This window comes from Pyrus communis, chromosome 2, assembly GCF_041283825.1.
Source record: "Pyrus communis isolate YQ-2024b chromosome 2, ASM4128382v1, whole genome shotgun sequence".
Lineage (NCBI taxonomy): Eukaryota > Viridiplantae > Streptophyta > Magnoliopsida > Rosales > Rosaceae > Pyrus > Pyrus communis.
In genome coordinates, this window is record NC_142566.1 from 8,783,739 (window position 1) to 8,803,751 (window position 20,013).

General features: G+C 37.5%; 1 protein-coding gene across 1 annotated transcript; it reads right to left on the reverse strand.

The window, feature by feature from the left end:
• Window positions 1-862: 862 nt before the first annotated feature.
• On the reverse strand, window positions 863-11,698 carry LOC148698531 (protein ARABIDILLO 1-like). Its single transcript, XM_088683999.1, has 12 exons — window positions 9,497-11,698; window positions 9,145-9,303; window positions 8,981-9,061; window positions 8,726-8,857; window positions 8,054-8,181; window positions 7,141-7,228; window positions 6,328-6,422; window positions 3,974-4,037; window positions 2,441-2,616; window positions 1,949-2,170; window positions 1,557-1,641; window positions 863-1,434 (listed from the first exon to the last, which is right to left on the reverse strand). The coding sequence occupies exons 1-12, from the start codon at window positions 10,841-10,843 to the stop codon at window positions 1,258-1,260; spliced, it is 2,754 nt and encodes a 917-aa protein (XP_088540125.1). The 5' UTR covers window positions 10,844-11,698; the 3' UTR covers window positions 863-1,257.
• Between the last annotated feature and the right edge of the window lie 8,315 nt (window positions 11,699-20,013).

Sequence of the window (20,013 nt, forward strand, 5' to 3'; positions counted from 1 at the left end):
CAACGGCCTTTTGGATCAACAACATCAACAAATCCGCACACCCATTCTTCAAGATCTAGCCCAAAAGCCCTTGAAGATCCGTTCATCCTAAGATCAAGCCCCAACTTAAATATTTTAATTACCTAACGTTTTGAAAAATGTAGCGTTAAGTGATAGCATGAACATATGTCAAAGTGTGTTTTAACTCTAAAGTCATATATGAAAGTTTTAATATTCAAATCGACGCATTTTAGCCAAGCAAAGTTATTGTTTAACTTGGTTAAAAGGAGTCAATTTGAGGAATTAGAGCTCCAAAGATAGCAATTAGTGAAAATCTAGTTTTTCTCCACCTCATCATTTAATACTAGAAACGTCATCACATTAAACTTAATGTTGGTAAAGTCATCATCTAACACCGCTAATATAACAGATACCTAAATTTCAAAATGTTAGGTAGTTATTTGGAATGTTTTAAGAGGTTAATGACAAATTTGGAACCACCCCAAAAAATTGAGTAGTTCTCCATATTTAACTCAATTTAAATAAAAACAAAATAAAATGTTATATTGAGTTGAATATGAACAAATTGAATCAACCTAGGTCCATATCCACATCCATTTATATTTAAATTATCGAATTCAAATCCATTTGTATTTAGATTATTGAATTCGAATCTTATTCCAATAAGAGGATAAGATGGTTTCTGCTCATACTCGAGAAATAAAATAGTGATGGTAGTTTATATTCAAAAAGAGAAATAATTTCCGCTCACCGTGTTCATTTTGTGTCCCTTGCCAATCATAAGCAAGGGTGTGAAGTGGGAAACGATGTGCGGAAATCACTTCCTATACAAACAATAGAGCATAAACTCAACTAGTGAATATTTCATCAGAACGTTGCCTCGACGAGTCTCAGACAGCTTTGATATATATCATTATAGAGAAACCATCATCACAAAGAATACGAACAAAAATTGAAAACGGTCAAGGTACAAGTTCTTAAATTTTTCCCCCCATCTAAACCACCAACTTTTTTTTTACTCAAATGATTTGGTACAAAGGGGGTAAGCTACTTGAACCTAAATTAACATCATTTATGCCTAAGAAATGGGAAGAAGAAAAAAATGAAGATCAAACCCATTTGTTACGAGGAAGTTACAGATTGTGCGTCCTTTTGGTGCAATGTCCTGTTGTCCATCGAGGCTTGTAACCGAGCATGAAATCAGCCTCCATCAACGATTCTAAAAAGAGATGTTTTTGCCGATGGATCACAGATAAATTAAAGTGATGGCTCTATTTGGTGATGCTCAAGATTCCGAAGCACAATCCTAGCAAAGATTTTGGCTTCAAGAGGGGCAGTCGCTGCAGCAGCTGCAGCCCGCAGCAGGCGTGCTGCTCCTCCACTCTGCATAAGACTGGCATGGTGCATAGCATGGCGGCCACCGGGAATGGTAAACTGCAGTTGAAAGAATAACTATATAAAGGATCGTTCCCCATGAATAAATAATGGATATTAAAGTTGACACTGAACCAAAGGAATAGTGTTTCCCGCAGGGGGAGTCTAATATGCACATTTACCTGAAGAAGAGCAAATGCAGCACATGCCTTGAGAACAGATGATGAATTCCGTAGCATGGAAACAAATCTTCCAATTTCAGCCCCGCTGATAGTACAAGGAAAAGTCAAATGTTCAGATGAAAAAAATCAAATTTAAAATTTCAGCCCCGTAGACAACAATTGTTAATTCAGATTATTACTTTAGTTGAATTAAGGAATGATCCCAAGTACTAGCAGAAGATATGACATGAATTACAGTTGGCTGGAGAAAAAGATTTTCATAAGAGACATAATGCCGTAGGTTCCATTTAGTAGTTAGTTAACCATGATAGCAGTGGCTTCACACAACTCAAATCACTTGCGCACAGAGAGAGAGAGAGAGAGAGAGAGAGAGAGAGAGAGAGAGAGAGAACCTGCATCTCAGATGTCCTGCTTCTTGAATACGAGCACCTTCTGTCACTTGTGCCAACGCTGCAGGGGCTGATGATACTGAAGCAGCAGCAAACGTTTGTGGATCAGAAAAAGTGTGGACAAAGGTCTCAATGTGCTTCAGAGCCATCCTTCTAGCGCCATCTAAGCTCACACTCTTTGAGATGCTTTCCGATGAAGTCCCTATCAACGCATACTCATCCATTCTGCGGAGTATTAAGTTATTAACAAACTTTAACATATATATATCTTCTTATTACAAGCAATAGTACTATTCAAAGACTAAAGGAAGAGATGAGGTTTGAACCCGGGACGCAGTGGGTTGAAAATGAGGGCACATAGAAGCATAAACCATCAGACTCACAAGGGCATTAAACCACATCACATACAGAACAGAATATCCCATGCATTTGACAGCATTTTGAAACAAAAGAATTGAGTAGCACCCACACAGAAAACAGTAGGCCTACAAGTACCTGCCATCAAACATGTATGCCAATGCCAATGCAGCCATGAAGCGAGCCATTTTTGACACTGACGAAGAACAAAGATGAACAAGTGCAGGAACACCTCCTTCCTCCACAATGCGGAGAGCATTGCCAGGGTTAAAAGCAAGATTCCAAAGCGCACCAGCAGCTGTTTCATGGACATCCTGAAAGTTGAAAAAATCAAATCAAATCTTGTACCAATTAGATGAGCGAAGAAAACTGAACAAAAGGATATTGTTGGGATATGAGCAGATATTTGTAAGTAAATGCACTGTACTCACTGAAGCATACCCATGAAAGACTATGAAAAAGGTTGAATGACCAAAAGTGTATCCAATTAGAACATGAGTGAATTTATATGCAAGGCCATGAGAAACTATGCACTCAAAAAGATGTTACAGGTATTGACATACAAGTTCAAATATTGGATGACAGTTTTTGTGACTTTTAATTACAAAAAGTTTCTCTCGTCATGCTGTTGTTCAACAAAAACAACAACAAAGCTTTATCCCACTAAGTGGGGTCAGATGTATGAATCTTAGAACACCACTGCGCTTGATTTTACGCCAAGTCTTCTGTTAGCTTCAAGTGCTCCATATCTTTTCTTAAAGTCTCTTTACTATTCTTCCTAGGTCTTCCTCTACCCCTTTGCCCTGAAACTCTATCTCATAATCGCATTTTCTAACCGGAGCATCTGTAGGTCTTCGGTTCGCATGTCCTAACCACCTTAACTGATTTCTCGCATCTTGTCTTCAATTGTGGCCACTCCTACTTTACCTCGGATTTCCTCGTTCTTAATCATTCCCTTTCTCGTGTGCCCACACATCCAACGAAGCATTCTCATATCCACTAATTTTTTGCACGTGGTGATACTTGACCACCCAAAATTCCGTGTCATAAAGCATTGCTAGCCTTTGCCATCTTATAAATTTTTCCCTTGAGCTTTAGTGGCATACGACAATCACACAACACATCGGATGCACTCTTCCATTTCACCCATCCATCTTGTATTCTATGGTTGAGAGCGTTCACTCTTTGGCAGTTCTTAATCTCTGATCCTCACCTCTATATCATTTGGACCCCCTTGTCCAACATCAAACATAAACCAAAACCAAACAGCTAATACGGGATGTAGAGGTCTTAGCTTCAATTCCACAATTATTTGTTAACAGTACTATACAGATTGTCAGCTATTATTTACTGAAAAACAGGGATACACGAAAATACTCAAACACTAATCATTTCAGACTTAACTTCAAAATGAATCATGACTGTATCAGATTTCACTCCTATTTTTCTTTTTAGACAACAATTATGCCCAAAAATTGATTACTGAATTCCAGTGCCTAGGTCAATGCAGTGATGCGCAACATTGTAATAGTATTAAACCAATTTCTGAAACAATCTATGTGTATGACAGCTAATACCAAATTTATTTAAATAATAGTGCTTGATTTTCTCTTACTGACCATGGAACATGGAACATTTTGAATAATAATTGAAAAATAAAGGAATACTTACTGCAGCTTCAGAGCGTGCCAACGCAATCAAAGGCACAACACCTCCTTCCCGTCCAATGGCAATGCTAACAACCAACAAAAGGTGATAAAATCAATAACGACGGCATGAAATAAAAAATCATATTAATACTCATTCAAAGAACATGGGAGCATTCTACATAGAAGAGTATGATAGATTTCAAGAAATAACAATGCGACCGGAGAAAAAGGAAATCTTGCAGATCATCAGTCATTTGATCCGTTCATAATATGCATAAACTGATTGATATTCTTTAAAAGCACAGAATTGATTAATTTTGGAAGTTGCAACCTAAATAATCGTAGAGACTATTGGACTAAATTCCAGCGTAAAAATTAGGGAATGTTATTGGCACTCCAAAAATCTAACCGTGCACTCCAAACTTTCTGCATTTAGAAGCACAATTAGATTTTTGGAGTGCCAATAATAGTTACCAAAAATTATTCCATTACCCACAAAAACCATGACAAAGAAGTAAAATAATTGTAGGCATTGACTATATAATTTTATAACTTCAGGTTGATAGGTTTTGTACTTTTTTGGAATTCTAACAAAAGTAACAAATATCAACGTCGTAAGGCGAAAGCTAAAAACAAACAATTTCAAAAGAACACAAGAGATCTAGGTGGTTTGGCGTAAAGCCTACAGCCACAGGCAAAGCACGGCGAGAAATTTCACTAAACAAACCGAGATTACAAAAGAGTTTTTAACTCTCACAACTCAAATCTCACAAATTACAGACCCTAAACCAAACGAGTAGAGAACCTAAAACAAACAGCGGTGTCTCCCAAATTGCTCTCTAACCCTCAAACTCACAAATTGACTCTCACCAAATTTGCCAAACAAATGAGCCATGAATTTGCCACACACTCATGACTCCAAACGGTGACCTCCACCCAAAACCAAAATAGAGAAAAGCTCTCTAAACCATGATGAGGCACACTAAATAAACTTACCCTAAGGTTCTATTTATAGTGCATGGGACTTAGATTACAATGAGAATCCTAATACTAATTGGAAGTAAATCCAAATCCTAATCAAATAGGTAATTAACAAATCTCTCCAGCAAGCAAAGAATCCAACGAAGAAGTCGAATCCAAACCCAAATAGGACACCAAAAAGAAATAGGTAACACCAACCTAATTTCTGCATCATCGTAATTTTGCACCGTAAATCACAACAATTAAGTACCTTAGCTGGAATCTGCTTCTGAGAACAGGAAGACTTCAATATTTTGCCCACAGATTCGCTACTTCCTTGTGATTTTCATGTAAATTACAGTTTTGGTTAAAGTTCAATCTTTTCAACCAAGGAAATAAGGAGAAATTCCATTGTTAAAACGTCTTAAGAAGTTAAGGTGGAAAGTCTTTTTGATTAGAAGTTGCACACAAAATGAACAGAAATATCAAATATCTAATGACAAAGTTACCCTATGGTTAGAAATAAAAGAACAACAAAGAACATGTAAAACTTTCTAAACCTAACCCAATCCTATTTTATGACCCAGTATTACACTCAAACTCAGACACCTTAAATATAAGAATCGCACTATTTAGCACAATGTCCATACCAGAGCTGTGACTTTACAGGAATTTCCGCAAACAAGTCATGGAATGTCTTTGAATCTTTAAGAAATGAAAGGGCGAAAATGCAATGCAATGCAACGCAATTAAGCTGGAAAATGCAAACGTGAAGGTTTATGAAATGAAAAGGGAAAAAGGAACAAAACATGAAACCAACTAATTGCATGCCCATGAAATATAAAATACAGCTTTGTCTATAATAGGCTATCAGTTAATTAAACATATTTAAGATTTGGCAGAGCAGCAAATTACGATAGATGCCAATATGTCATTGTACAAATAATATATATTCTCCAGAAATGACTTCTAATTGATCACCCAGTGTCTGGCTACAATTGTAACCACATAAAAAAATTATTAAAATTACATTGATAGAACAGGAACTTTCTGAATCTTAGTCTTTACTACATAAAATCTGTAGTTTATATGATATTCAAACTCGTAAAAATTCTATCATATATAAACGGATAAGAATCTCAAACCACTCATGCATCTTTTTCTTCTTTTATTTCCTTCCTTTTTCTTTTATGATAAGCATAACTTGTTTTGCATCAGAATTTTAACTTATCATCATTAATTAGTCAAATGAATAAGGAACCTGACTGAGACCGGGTATTCCAAAAGGTTTACTTCCATAAACTAAAACAAAGAAACGATATCTCCAACAAGACATGCATCATCAGTCCAAACTATTTGACTCATATTAGTTTGAACTAGCTTAATTTTGGTGTGTCATCAAGAGCAAGCATATACCTATTGGCTTCTGATACTGACAATCCCCAAAGAGCACCAGCAGCCCTTTCTTGAAGACCTGGGGAGGCATTTGAGCAGCCTTGTGCAAGAGCAACCTACATACCCAATGAGGTAGCTTAAACATACAGTGCAACTTTATCGCGTACAATTATAAAATCTATTTTAGCAAGTGGGAACACTAAAGCTTAAAAAGAACAACAATGTTAAAGTATCACTATTACAGCTCAAATGATAAACTGTAAGAATGTTCTATAACTTTTAAACAATAAAAATTTCCATACTCAACACAACATCCACATTATTTTTTTCTTCACAGAACAGGCAGAAGCAAAAGGACCCATATTATACTTTCGGATTTAAATTGTAACAAAGAAAATTTAAAAAAAAACAAAAAACTAACAGTACAAAAAACAAATATTTACGTTAGAAGGTTTTTTCTGTTCCTCAACTTCAATATGTGTGAGTCCAATATCGAAATGCCATTAAAATCATGACCAAAAATCTTGATGCAGATATGAAATGGTTCTCACAAAAGGAAGCTTCGAAACCATCTGTTTTAATTTGCTTTGATTTTTTTGTAGATCCAGACAAGTAGCAAGTTTTGGTCACCCTAAAATGTGATATAGCATTTGATAAAAACTTTTTTCATAATAGTGTAGCAATTATTACAGGGTAATAAATAGTAAACAAAATGTCCAACTCCAAGAAATACTTATACAAAAACATTTTCTTTATTTTAGGGATTTGAATGAGAAGCTAACATGGATTCTGTTGACATCATAGGGTTATGATTATTCAAGGTAAATATCATACCAAGGCCTCAACACCGCCGGCTGCAGCAATTGCTTCTCGATTTCTGTCATCAAACGATAGATTCCACAATGCACCAGCTGCCTCTTGCCTGTTCAAAGTAAAATAAGGTATAGTTTCACATTGGTTGTATAGACAGAAGTTGATAATCAACAACTTTTTTCTTTTTCTTTTTCTTTTTTTTTCTTTTTTTTTTTTTTTTTTTTTTTTTTTTTTTTTTGAGAAGAAACAATGATAACCAACAACTAATGAGTGAACTAGAATTCCAATAAGTCTCTTATGCAATTACCCCAGCTTTAAAACACTGCATTATTTTAATTAGTCTGGACAGAATTAGAGCATCTAACCCAAACGGTCATGAGTTGAAGAGGGCCAATACATTTATATTGAAACACAAGGCTTCCAGATGTGGGTTATAATCTCAACGTGCACCCTCAGTGTGGCACCAACAGCATAGATAACTTATATTGGGTTCCCCCACTCCGATACCATGCAAAAGTTACGGCATCCAACTCAAAACGAATGGTCATGAGTGAAACGGCCCTTAACATTGTATTAAGTAACGCAATGCTTTGCATTCCTGAAGTGAGATATACTCTCAACAAGCTTAAAGCTTAAGTACCACACCCATCAATGAACATTCCTAAACAACTGAAAATTTCTTATCACTTTTAATTCCGTAAGTGAGATTCTGTTTCATTTTTATTGTGGTGATTGGTGAAGGGGAAAGAGGCGGTGGAAGTATCTTGTTCCTTTGATGCACAATAAAATAAAAATTATTTAAAGAATAAAAAGTTTGCTTGAAGGAAAATATATGTAGATGACAAAATAATATCAGACTGATACAAAACATTAAATCAAATGACTCAAGAGTTGCTTAAAGAATAATGCAAAGAGAGGATCCAGAGTAAACTACCTGACACCTTCATGAGGAGATTGTGTAAGCTGAACAAGAGCATCAAGAGCACCTGCCTCTTGTCCAACTGCAGCATTGTTACTATTACTGTCTCCATGAGCAGCCAAATTTGCCAAGGCACGGGCAGCCTGGTATAAGAAGTACATTAAATAATTTGCAAAAAAGAAATACAGAATGCAAATACACAATGAACACATACAAGTGCATATAAGAGAGAGAGAGAGAGAGAGAGAGAGAGAGAGAGAATCAGAGAACCAATGAAAGATGCGCAACTGACCCACTAGGAAAGCCACTAGAAGAACCAGATACAATATAGAATAAGGAAAACTTCTCCACAATTTAATGCTACACTGTGTGCCATAAATTGGCACTTAGATACAGTGGTACACAATATGAACCTAAAACCTAGGCAGGATTTGCAGAACCATCACAAACAGTGTGAAATTTTCTATAAAGAAAGGACACACCAATCACCACAACCTGAATCTTGATGTGGTGGGTGTCAAGATCAAAACCACAAACATCAAAACCAGCTTTTAAGATTTCTTGGAACTAAGCTTTTCTAAAGTTTCAACCATCTGCAGCCATAGGAAAAGTTGTACACACTTGAAGTGTGTGTTTTTGTTGAGTTGTCAGGTAGAGCTTAACAATAGCAACAAAAAGTTTTATTACCTGCTCTTGCACCCCCTCAAACTTGCAGTTACGAGCAAGCATCACTAAAGCATGCACACCACCTGCCAATGCAACCTCTGTGCTACACTTGTCATCAGCAGCCAAATTCGCTAGCGCACCAGCCGCCCGTTCCTGAAATGAGACAAGGAAAGCAAGGCACAACTTAAATCACCATGCCACAGTAACCCCAAGTGTATTGCATAACACATAAGCATCATACGTAAAGAGAAAAATACGTGAAAAAAGGTAATGTACCAGAACTCCATCACCACCAGATGACCATTTAAAAATAAGATCGACTAGAGCTTTCACTCCACCGGCCTCAGCAATGGCACCCTGACCAGAAAAACCTTACTGATTACAAGTGAAATTTTGGGGCATATGTAGGTGATAAGGCAATAGATAGTACACTATCAGACCTTGTGCTCTTCTCCAACAGAAAGATTCCATAGTCCTCCAGCTGCCTCTTCAGCAACCAGCCTGTTCATAGACCTTGCCAAACCAGCGAGAATATTGATCCCCCCTTCCTCAGCAACAGCTTTAGCAACATTGGCATTCACAGACAAGTTTGCTATAGCCTATTCAAGTAATGAACATGAAAAGGAACTGGTCAGCCTAATTCCACATCTATATGCATGATAATCATGAATCTGTGTATCACCAAATAACCAATTCCTACACTATAGATCATATAGTACAACAATTAGTCAAAATAGCAGAGAGTCATAATAGCACGAGAAAATATGTGTGTGTGTGTGTGCGCGCGTATACCTTTGCAGCCTCGGATTGGAGCCCTTCCCGCCAAGATTTTGCTAGGTTTAAGAGAAGACGTATGCCCCCATCTCGCATAACAGCTTCAGCCCTCCCACAATCTATGCTAGCATTTTCATCATCAATAACAACAAAAGTTGCAAGTCCTGTAGCTGCCCTTTCTTGAACATCCTCTTGTGAGCTCTGCATTAAATTGAGCAACAAAGATGCACCTTGCTTGAGCCAAAAAACATCTAAACCCTGTTGATTGCTCTCGGCAATCCGCAAAAGAGAATGAGAGAGAATCCATTCAATCCAAGTCATAATGTCGTTCAAGTTTTTATCCTTCTTTGAATTCCTCCAATCCAGAAGCACATTCTTTCCTTTCTTCATAATGTCAACTAATAAAAACGCTATTTCTTTCATAATATCTGTAAAAAGGGCTAGTAACATTTTATTTTTATATTTACGAGGAGCAAAGTTGCTGTCTTCTTCAAGCACTGGACAATTCAAGGCACATAAAACCTTCAAGCTGTGTGATGATGATAACAACCGTGAAACAGCAGCAGAACCAATATCAGTTCTTGAAACATCTAGCCCAATCAAGTTAGGCAACTTATGCCAAAGATGTGAAACCACGCCCCATTTCATGGTGGAGGTCCCAGCAACAGAGAGGAAACGAACTGATAAAACATTTCCCAGTGCCATCTCATCAATGTTCAGACAGTCTATGAACCCGATATCAGTCAAATTTGGACAATGCTTAGATAAAGCATTAATAGCATCAGCTTGCACATCCCTAATTCCAGAAAGTCGAAGCTTTTTCAATTTAGGACAGCAAAGAGCTATTGCTTTTATAGCATCACTGCTGATCCTTTCACAGAAATCTGGCCCAAGCTGGAGGCTTTCAAGTGACTCATGCCGAGCCACGATCACGGATAGAGTAGCATCAGTTATTTTTCTACAGTAATCACCACTTATTTCACTTAAATTCTTTGCCCGGAGATGCAATATTGCATCAGCAGATTCTGCCCCGCGAAACCTAAGCTTCTGAAGATTTACACATCTTGAAGCAAGTGAAGATGCCATGGTATCATTGCATTTGTGTGCACGAAGATCCAAAGAGGTCCACAAACACGGCGAAATTCCAAGAACCCTCCATGTCTTGCAAGTTGATGATAAGCTTGCCCGATCACGATAATTCAAACACGAAAACAACTGAATGACAGTATCATCTGGCAAACCAGTCCAATCAACAACCCCATTTTGCATTGGATATGAAACTTCATCTTCAATTTCTGGATAACTAGGCAAAACCACCTTCTCCTTCCCCTTCCTAGCCACCTTCCGCCGCACCCTACGACTCATATCTTAATCAATATACGGATGACCCAGAAACCGATAGTCCAAAACCATTCAACTTCACAATACCCAAATTTTATTACCACTGAAGAATAACGCACAGACCCATAAACATGTAACCTTTAAGCTGAAATCCCAAGTTCTAGAACCAGTAAAAAGGAACACAACAAAACCAAAAACCAAAACTGTTCCACCTCAAAAACCCTAATGCCCAGACAAAGAAACGAATTGTATTTATACCAAACAGAATTAAAGGTTCACAATATACAGCAATCCAAGTCTACCGATTTCAAATACCCAGTTGAATCCGGCATCCGCAATGCAACACAGAGGAGGACATTAATGGTTATTTTCAAACCTGCGAGCTGATGGTATGTGGGTTTGTCAGGACACCCTTAAATCTTCAAGCTTTCGCAAGTAAATCAAGCGCCTGTAACAGATTGTGTTGCAGGAAGCTGCAAATCGATGAGGGAGTGATGGGGGAGAAAGAGGAGACAAAGGTTAAGGAAGGGTTGGAGAGAATTCAGGTGTGTTTTGGCGAAAGAGGAGGAGGGGAGCAAAAAAGCCAAACCCTCAAAGCATGTGTAATACCCCTCTCTCTCAATTAGGAATTAGGCTTTTTGTTCTTGGTTTGTGCACCAAATAAGAGAGAGAGAGAGAGAGAGAGAGAGAGAGAGAGGTGTTGTGCGGAGATATGGGGATAAAAGGAGACAAGAAATACAGCATTCAGGTGTGAGGAGCCAGAGGAGAAGAATGGTGGTGAAAACTACACAAGCTAGCTCATCAAGGGGCATCAAAAATCTTCATTATATAGTTTGCATATTTTTGGTGGTTTTGGCAAAACAAAACAATTTTTGGTTTATTTAATTGCTGGGCTATTAATAATTATATAAAGCTTGTACTTCACATCATGTATTTCCTACTGGAAAAACCCAAAATCTTATATTCAATTACTATATGCAATACTAAAATATGTGATGTACAAAATTTGATTGTGTGTTTATGTGGATAAATAGAGTGGTAGATACTAAACATGATTTTTCTCATGAAAACAAATGCATTTGAACTCTTTTTTTTATGAAAACAAATGTATGTGTGTGTAATGTTTATATCAAATTTTCATTCCCTCTTCCTCTTCTTTGTTTCCAAAATGTGGATGAATATTTTTTTTATGAGGGATGGAATCAATTATGCAATATTTGCTGACAAAAGTAGTTTTAATGCGTCAATTAGGGGAAAAATAACTAATTTGGTTGAACTAATTTTTCTGTCAAAGTAATAGTTATGAATAGTAATCGACTTCAAGGTTTAGAGAATCATAGGGTGGAACCTATTATGTGACGCATAATATATGATTATCTTCACATCTCTAATGCATTACAGACTAGTGAAAATGTAAATATATCTTGTAGGAACATATATGAGTGGAGTGTACATCGCTTATACATCGTTGGTAAGTCTTGCTTGCTTTTACATTTTCTCTTCATATACCTTTTTATTTAGATTGCATATCATAGTTTTTGTTTTGATTTTAAAGGAGGGATTTTGCTTGATAAGGGATTTTCCCATTAGCAAAATTCATGTGTTGTTCTATGTGCAGGTTAAATTAATTGAAAATGGTGAAAAATCTGTTTGTTGACATGTGTGCACACGTAGTGTTACAATTTTGGAGCAGGTCATAAGTGCTACTCCCCTTCTCTACGAGTATAATATTTTCCTTTTGAATAATTCCTATATTCTTTGTGTGACAGCCCATCCCGAATTATTTGTACCGTAGGTGTGAAATGACGATTTTGCCCTTGGTAGTTATTTGTCATTTTGGGGGTGATTGTTTTGTGGTTTTGTTGGTTGCATTTGGACCACACACGCACTCACACACCCAGTAAAGATCTTATTAACGTGTTGTATGCTAGTCATGTTCCTCTTCTGGCAGACTTGAGATCAATTAGAGTGCGGTTAGAGGTAGAAGATCATGAGGTAGCCTTACTTGCTAATTTTCAAGTTAGGCCAATTTTAATTGATCGTGTACTTGAAGCCCAGATGGTTGATGAAAAGACCCAGGAAATAATTCAAGCAAGGAATCAGGGGAAAAAGAAAGACTTCAGAGTTCGAGAATTGGATGGCATGCTTATGTAGGAGATCAGAATGTATGTGCCGAATAATTTGGAATTAAAGAAACCAATTCTTGATGAAGCGCATATCTCAGCTTATGCAATGCATCCAGGAGGTACTAAAATGTATCATACCATTCGACCATTCTATTATTGGCCGAGTATGAAAAGAGAGATAGCTGAGAATGCGAGTAAGTGTGCCATTTGCCAGCAGGTTAAAGCTGAAAGGAAGAAGCCGTTTGGGTTGTTGCAGCCGCTTCCCATTCCAGAGTGGAAATGGGAAAACATTACGATGGATTTTGTGTACAAGCTTCCGCATACACATAATGGCTTTGACGGCATTTAGGTGATAGTTGATCAGCTTACTAAGTCAACGTATTTTATTCCAGTGAGGGAAAAGTATTCTTTGGGCCGATTAGCTGAATTATTTATATCGAAGATTGTGAAGTACCATGGTGTTCCAGTGAGTATTGTCTCGGATCGTGACCCAAGATTTACTTCTAAATTTTGGGTGGCTTTTCAGGAAGCTTTGGGTACGAGATTACTCTACAGTACGACATATCATCCTCAGACAGACGGATAATCAGAGATGACCATTCAGACGTTGGAGAAGATGTTGAGATCTTCGGCATTGCAGTTTGGCGACGCTTGGCACAAGCGGTTGGATTTAATGGAATTTGCCTATAACAATAGCTTTCATTCGAGTTTCGGCATGTCACCATTTGAGGCACTGTATGGTAAATTTTGTTGAACACGCTTGTGTTGGTCAGAGGTCAGAGAAAGAGTTTTGATGGGCCCCAAGATTGTAGATGACACTACTCAGAATGTTCAGGTAATTAAGTCTAACCCGAAAGCGGCATAGGATCGACAAAAAAGCTTAGCGGACCGGCTTGCCACTGACAGAGTGTATGAAGTAGGTGATTGGGTGTTTTTGAAGTTGTCACCGTGGAAAGGTGTAGTACGGTTTGGAAAGAAAGGCAAGTTAAGTCCCAGGTATATCAGACCATATATGATCACCGAGAGAGTTGGTGAAGTGGCTTACAGGCTTGAGTTGCCTTCTGAGCTGGCTAAAGTGCATAATATTTTTCATGTATCCATGCTTCGTCATTACGTTGTGGATCCATCACATGTAATACCTCCTCAACCATTGGAAATAAATCCGGATTTGACATATGACGAGGAACCAGTAACGATTCTAGATTGGAAGGAAAAAGTTATAAAGAACAAGACTGTGAGTTTAGTGAAAGTTTTGTGGAGGAATCACTCAGCGGATGAGGCTACTTGGGAAACAGAAGACCAGATGAGAGATTTGTATCATCGGTTGTTCTATGGTTACTAGTGGTTAGTTTAAGTTGTTATGAATTTCGGGACAAAATTTTCTTAAGGGGGGTAGGTTGTGACAGCCCATCCCAAATTATTTGTAATGTATGTGTGAAATGACGATTTTGCCCTTGGTAGTTATTTGTCATTTTAGGGGTGATTGTTTTGTGGTTTTGTTGGTTGCATTTGGACCACACACGCATTCACACACCCATACCATACACTCACGTGCCTTCTCTCTCTCTCTCTTCTCCCTCTTTCGATTTTCTACAACATTCGTACAAGTCGTACGAACAACACCAAACCAACCCATTTATGTGCAGATCGAGCTCGTGTTTAGTACTGTCACCTTCATTTCGTCATCAGGAACTCATCTATACCAGTTTTTAGACGTGAAGGCTTGGAAAACCCGAGAACTCAAGATCCCAGTTCGAGGTACTGTTCATGCACTAATCCTTGCAAAGGTTTAGTGGATTTTAAGGTCTTAGGGAGCTTTAGAATACTCTCACGAAGCTTGGGGAACAAGTTTGAAGGATTTTGGACGTCGGGATAGCAAGTTCTAAGGTTGGCCGGATTTTGGTACCAATTTCATGGAATTTGGTTGAAAAATGAAGAAGATATGAAGTTTTGAAAATTTTCCAGTTTCCGGCGAAAATACGAGTTACAGACAGCGGGGCTGACGGCAGCGGACGGCGACGGACGGCGGCAACCGGCGAGACTCACCGGAGAAGACAAGGAATATTCCGTCAGTTTTGACATAATATATTAACGGCGTCAGATATATGTAACGATATATTCTATTTTTAGACAGAATATTCCCTAACGCCGTTAGGGTTACCACACGTGTGCCAGGCACTTGCCCGCGCGTAGCCGGCGCTTGTGGCCGTGCCTTGGCCGGCGCGTGGGAGGTCATAAATTTATTTTAAAAATTTGGGGATGTTCATGAGGTTAAGTAAATCACGTTGGTGTATCCAAACACCCCATTTGAGCATTGTATGAGAAGTTATTACCTAGTTTTGATTATGTGCTTTAAATTGACGTTTTTATAGTTGTTTTGCATATTGGTGAGACCTATCCTGAGGCCGAGCGCAGTCACTCGAGGGGGTTACGAACCTTCCACATATCATTGAGTGGGCCTTTGGTTTTCCGTATATACCTATATACTTGTGGTTTTTCCCAGAAAATGAAATGGAATGTTTATATGTTTTAAATGCCATGCATAGCGTTTGCCTATTTAATTATGCATTAGTAATTGCATATATTTATGATTGATGTTGTGGACGCATAGGTAAGTGTCAGGTAAGTTTATGGTTTATGATTATGAATTAGTGGTTATGTGAGATGCATAGAGAGCTCATAACCTGCACCCTCAGTGTTAGTGCTCCTGCCCAGAGTAGGGCACAGTCCTTCACGTGATGTTCACCTCTCGCACCACACACTCATCTTGGATCCAAGTTAGGTGCACAGTCATGTCGTACAGACCACTATAGGTGGTTCTGACTCGTAGGTGACCCACGATTATTCGCCCAGTCTTCACGTGATCGTAGCACTTGAGCGTATTTATTTACACCCAGTCCTGTCGTACAGACCACTTTAGGTGGTTCCGACTTGTGTGCAGGTATAGTTAGTGAGTTGGGGATTTGAGCTCTAGATTCAGCCGTACAGGTCACGTTAGGTGACTCTGGCTGACATATTACTTGCATTGATTGACATTACCTGGGTTACTTACATTTTATGTGGAGGCATTCGACATGGCATATTTCTAAACATGTTTTCGATATATGTATATATTCTATTTTCTAGGAGACTATACAGGTTTTACGGTGAGGGGTTAGAACTTTTGATAATGAAATGATTTTGAAAAGCTTTGTTTTTGCCCACTCACACTTTTTGTTTTATGCCCCTCCAGGTTCTAGTTAGAAGCAGCTTTGGTGGTTCACGAGGACTTGACGGTGGTTCTGACAGAACATCACAAATGTAGGATCACCTTTGGGTGTTGTGTGTTTCGTATTCGTTATTCTGGACTGTACTTAGGTTTTCTGTGCTCTGATTATGTTTATCCCACTTAGTCTCACACTGATGTGTTACTTTAACTAGTTTATTTAGTAGTTTAGTTTTTATTTATTCATACTTTTACTATTATCTTTTGCTTCCGCACTATGCACATAGCTACGTCACCCTCACGTGACGGCCAACACGCCTTGATTTCGGTCGGGGTATGTCACTTTGTATGCATGTTCAGCAATCGCAAGCATCAGATTGTGGATTACGTGCATTTTATCCTGATCTTCATCTCAAAAAATAATAGTACACCACGTTCATAAAAAAAAAAAAATACAAGTTAGCTAATTATGTTTATGAGTATTTTCTTAATTGTACTATTTATAAGAAAAAGAAAATATACATGTGTATTGTATTCCACAAAACCTCCTCGTCATTTTCCTTAATCAAGCACCAATTATTCTTCAAAGGAAGATTTTGGGGATCCTTGACCTCAAACGCAATAAACTTTGAAAAATCGAGACTATTCGAACTAATGCATTTTCTAGTCGAATTAAATTCACAATTTTGTTTTCCTATTCATTTTATTTTTTCACAGCTACGAGTTCTCCATTGAGGCATTGTTCCTTACTAATAACAAGGAACATTTGTGATGCATATTAAAAAAAATAAAGTAGACATAAAAACCCTAAACAAAGTGCAATTTTCAATGTATGCATAATATTTGATAAGGTATCTCCAGTTTAAATTCAAAACAAAAACTTGATTTAACAACATAATCAAAATTCAAAACAAAAATTCAATGTAATACAAATAATCTACAACACACCACTTTCGGAATGTTGATCCTCGAATTGATGCTCCTCGAATTGTTCATACATGGAGATTGAAGGAGAAAGCAACAGGGAATGGGAGTGCAACAGAAAATAGAATGGGAAGGGAAGCGGGGAAGGTGGGAATGCAGCGGGGAAGGAGAAGGGGAAGGTGGGAATGCAGCAAGAAGGAGAAGGAAAGGCGGATGTGATGCGAGATTTATACGCACACAAATTAAACCCTCTTTTTATCAATTGTAGTATATGTATAAGTAGGGATCGTTCTGGACCGGGGATTAGGAGGGAATGCAAATCTCTTGGAAACTGACTCAAAAACGTAAAATAAAGTTTAAAACACTAAACTAGACTCAAAGAATGCAAAATTAAAGTTTAAAACACTAAGACAAACCAAAAACTCAAAATGCTTTAAAAAAAACACAAACTAAAATGATTTCTAACTAAATTGACATTAAAGTAAAGGGGGATTTAAGTTTATACGAAATTAAATTAAATGAACAAATTAAAACAGAATGTAAATATGGAATTGATGAAATGGAATGAATGGATGATAGAATAGCTAAGGGGTTCATCTCCATACATGTTACACTGCATAATAAAAAGATTTCCAATTGCATTTCAACAAATCATTAATTCTCAACGCCCCGGGTCAATTAGGTCCGCTTAAATTAACCGTCAAGTTTTCCTTAAGTTAATGAATTGGATGGGTTAGCGCAACGCAATTCACAACATTCTCCAAAAGTCCTTTACGTGAAAAGCACAATAAAGATACAATCAAAAATCATTAAGCATCATGAAAACTTTAAGTGTTGACGAGGCATTCGTTACTATGGAATACGCATGAAACTTATGCCAAGAATTCATTTAACGCGATTGTTTATAAGCAACCTCCACTACTTGTGAATATAAGTTCGTAACTATTAGGTGAAACTCACTTATATTCTAGCGTCATATTCATGCATGAAAATTAAGTGTACACTCTCAATAAACATACATAAATAAGTTATCAATCAAACGGTTAAACAAATTGAACCACAACTTATGAAACGCAATTAGAAGTAATCAAATCAAAATGCAAGCATAAACATTTATTTCGAATCACCCCCTAGCTAAAGGGGGTTTTAGTTCCTCATTACGTTGAAATCAAAGAAACACCTAAACATTCCAACAACTCAAACTTGAATTGTATGAACGTTTAGGCACTCTTCTCTTCCATTCCTTATACGTACAAAACAAAGAGAATTAAAATGAAACATTGAAATCAAAGAATCACCTAAACATTCCAACAACTCAAACTTGAATTGTATGAACGTTTAGGTCCTCTTCTCTTCCTCGTTGTTGTAGCACAAGGTCTAAGGTGAGGTTTGGGGGATTATGGAAATGTGGAATGGAGTGAGGAGTGATGGAAATGGAAAGATGGTTTTGGATTCTAAGGGGACTCACGGCAAAGAGAAGGAATGGAAGTGTTTGTGGTGTGTTGTGTATGAAATGAGATGTGATTTTTGTGTATGAATGCATGGGTTTTTATAGGGGGAATGGGAAAATATGTGGGTGATTGTTTAAGAGTGAATGTGGTTGTTATGATTGAGAGTGCATGTGGATGAAATAATGATGGAAAAAGAGCTAGGTTGTTGGTGTGTGAATGCATGTGTTGAATTGGTGGTGCAATGATGAAAGAGTAAGTGCATGTGTGTGTGAATGGTGGTGCAATGATGAAAGAGTAAGTGCATGTGTGTGTGAATGGTGAATGGTGGTGCAATGATGAAAGAATAAGTGCATGTGTGTGTGAATGGTGGTAGCTAGGGTGAATTATGATGAATGCATGTGGAATAAAGATGGAGAAGGTGGTGTAATGATGAAGGAGTAAGTGCATGTGTGTGTGAATGGTGAATGGTGGTGCAATGATGAAAGAATAAGTGCATGTGTGTGTGAATGGTGGTAGCTAGGGTGAATTATGATGAATGCATGTGGAATAAAGATGGAGAAGGTGGTGTAATGATGAAGGAGTAAGTGCATGTGTGTGTATGTTTTGTTTGTTGGTTAAAGCTTGTGTTTGCATGTGAATGTTGTTTGTGTGAAGTGTGTGTGAATGTGCATGTGTTTTAAAGAATGAATGGTGGTATAATGATGAAGTGTGATGAGTGATAAGTGTATGATATGTTGAGTGATATGTTGAGTGGTAAGTGAATGATAAGATAAGTGATAAGTGAATGATATGTTGAGTGATAAATGAATGATATGTTGAGTGATAAGATAAGTGGTTATTGATATGTAGATGAATGAATGATATGATAAGTAATAAATGAATGATAAGTGGTTATTGATATGTAGATGAATGAATGATATGATAAGTAATAAATGAATGATAAGTGGTTATTGATATGTAGATGAATGAATGATATGATAAGTAATAAATGAATGATATGTGGTGATGATAAGATAAGTGTATGATATGATAAGTGGTGAATGAAGGAGTGGAATGTTGGAATGTTATGCACGACTAAGGATATAGGAAAGGTTTAAATATCCTAAAACTAAAGGGAACAAGGTTCCAACACTTTGGTCTTCAATTAGGTTTTCAATTTCGTCCAACACTTTGGCTCCAAGCATAAGCTTTCCATCCTTAGCCCAAAAGTGCTCCAAACGTCTCCAAAATGCATCTTTTTGCTCCTTTAGCCCTTTTGGCCTACAAACACACGAAAATAGCTTAAAGTACTAAAATAACTAAAGAAACATAACGTAAATGCACGAGAACAAGCCATTTAAGTTGCATGAATATGCTCCTATCAAATACCCCCACACTTATCTTTTGCTAGTCCTCGAGCAAAACAAAACAAAAGAAACCAGAAACAAAACAAAACGAACAAGTAAAACACAACCTAAACCTTCCAACAAACGTCTCAGGGATTTCCAA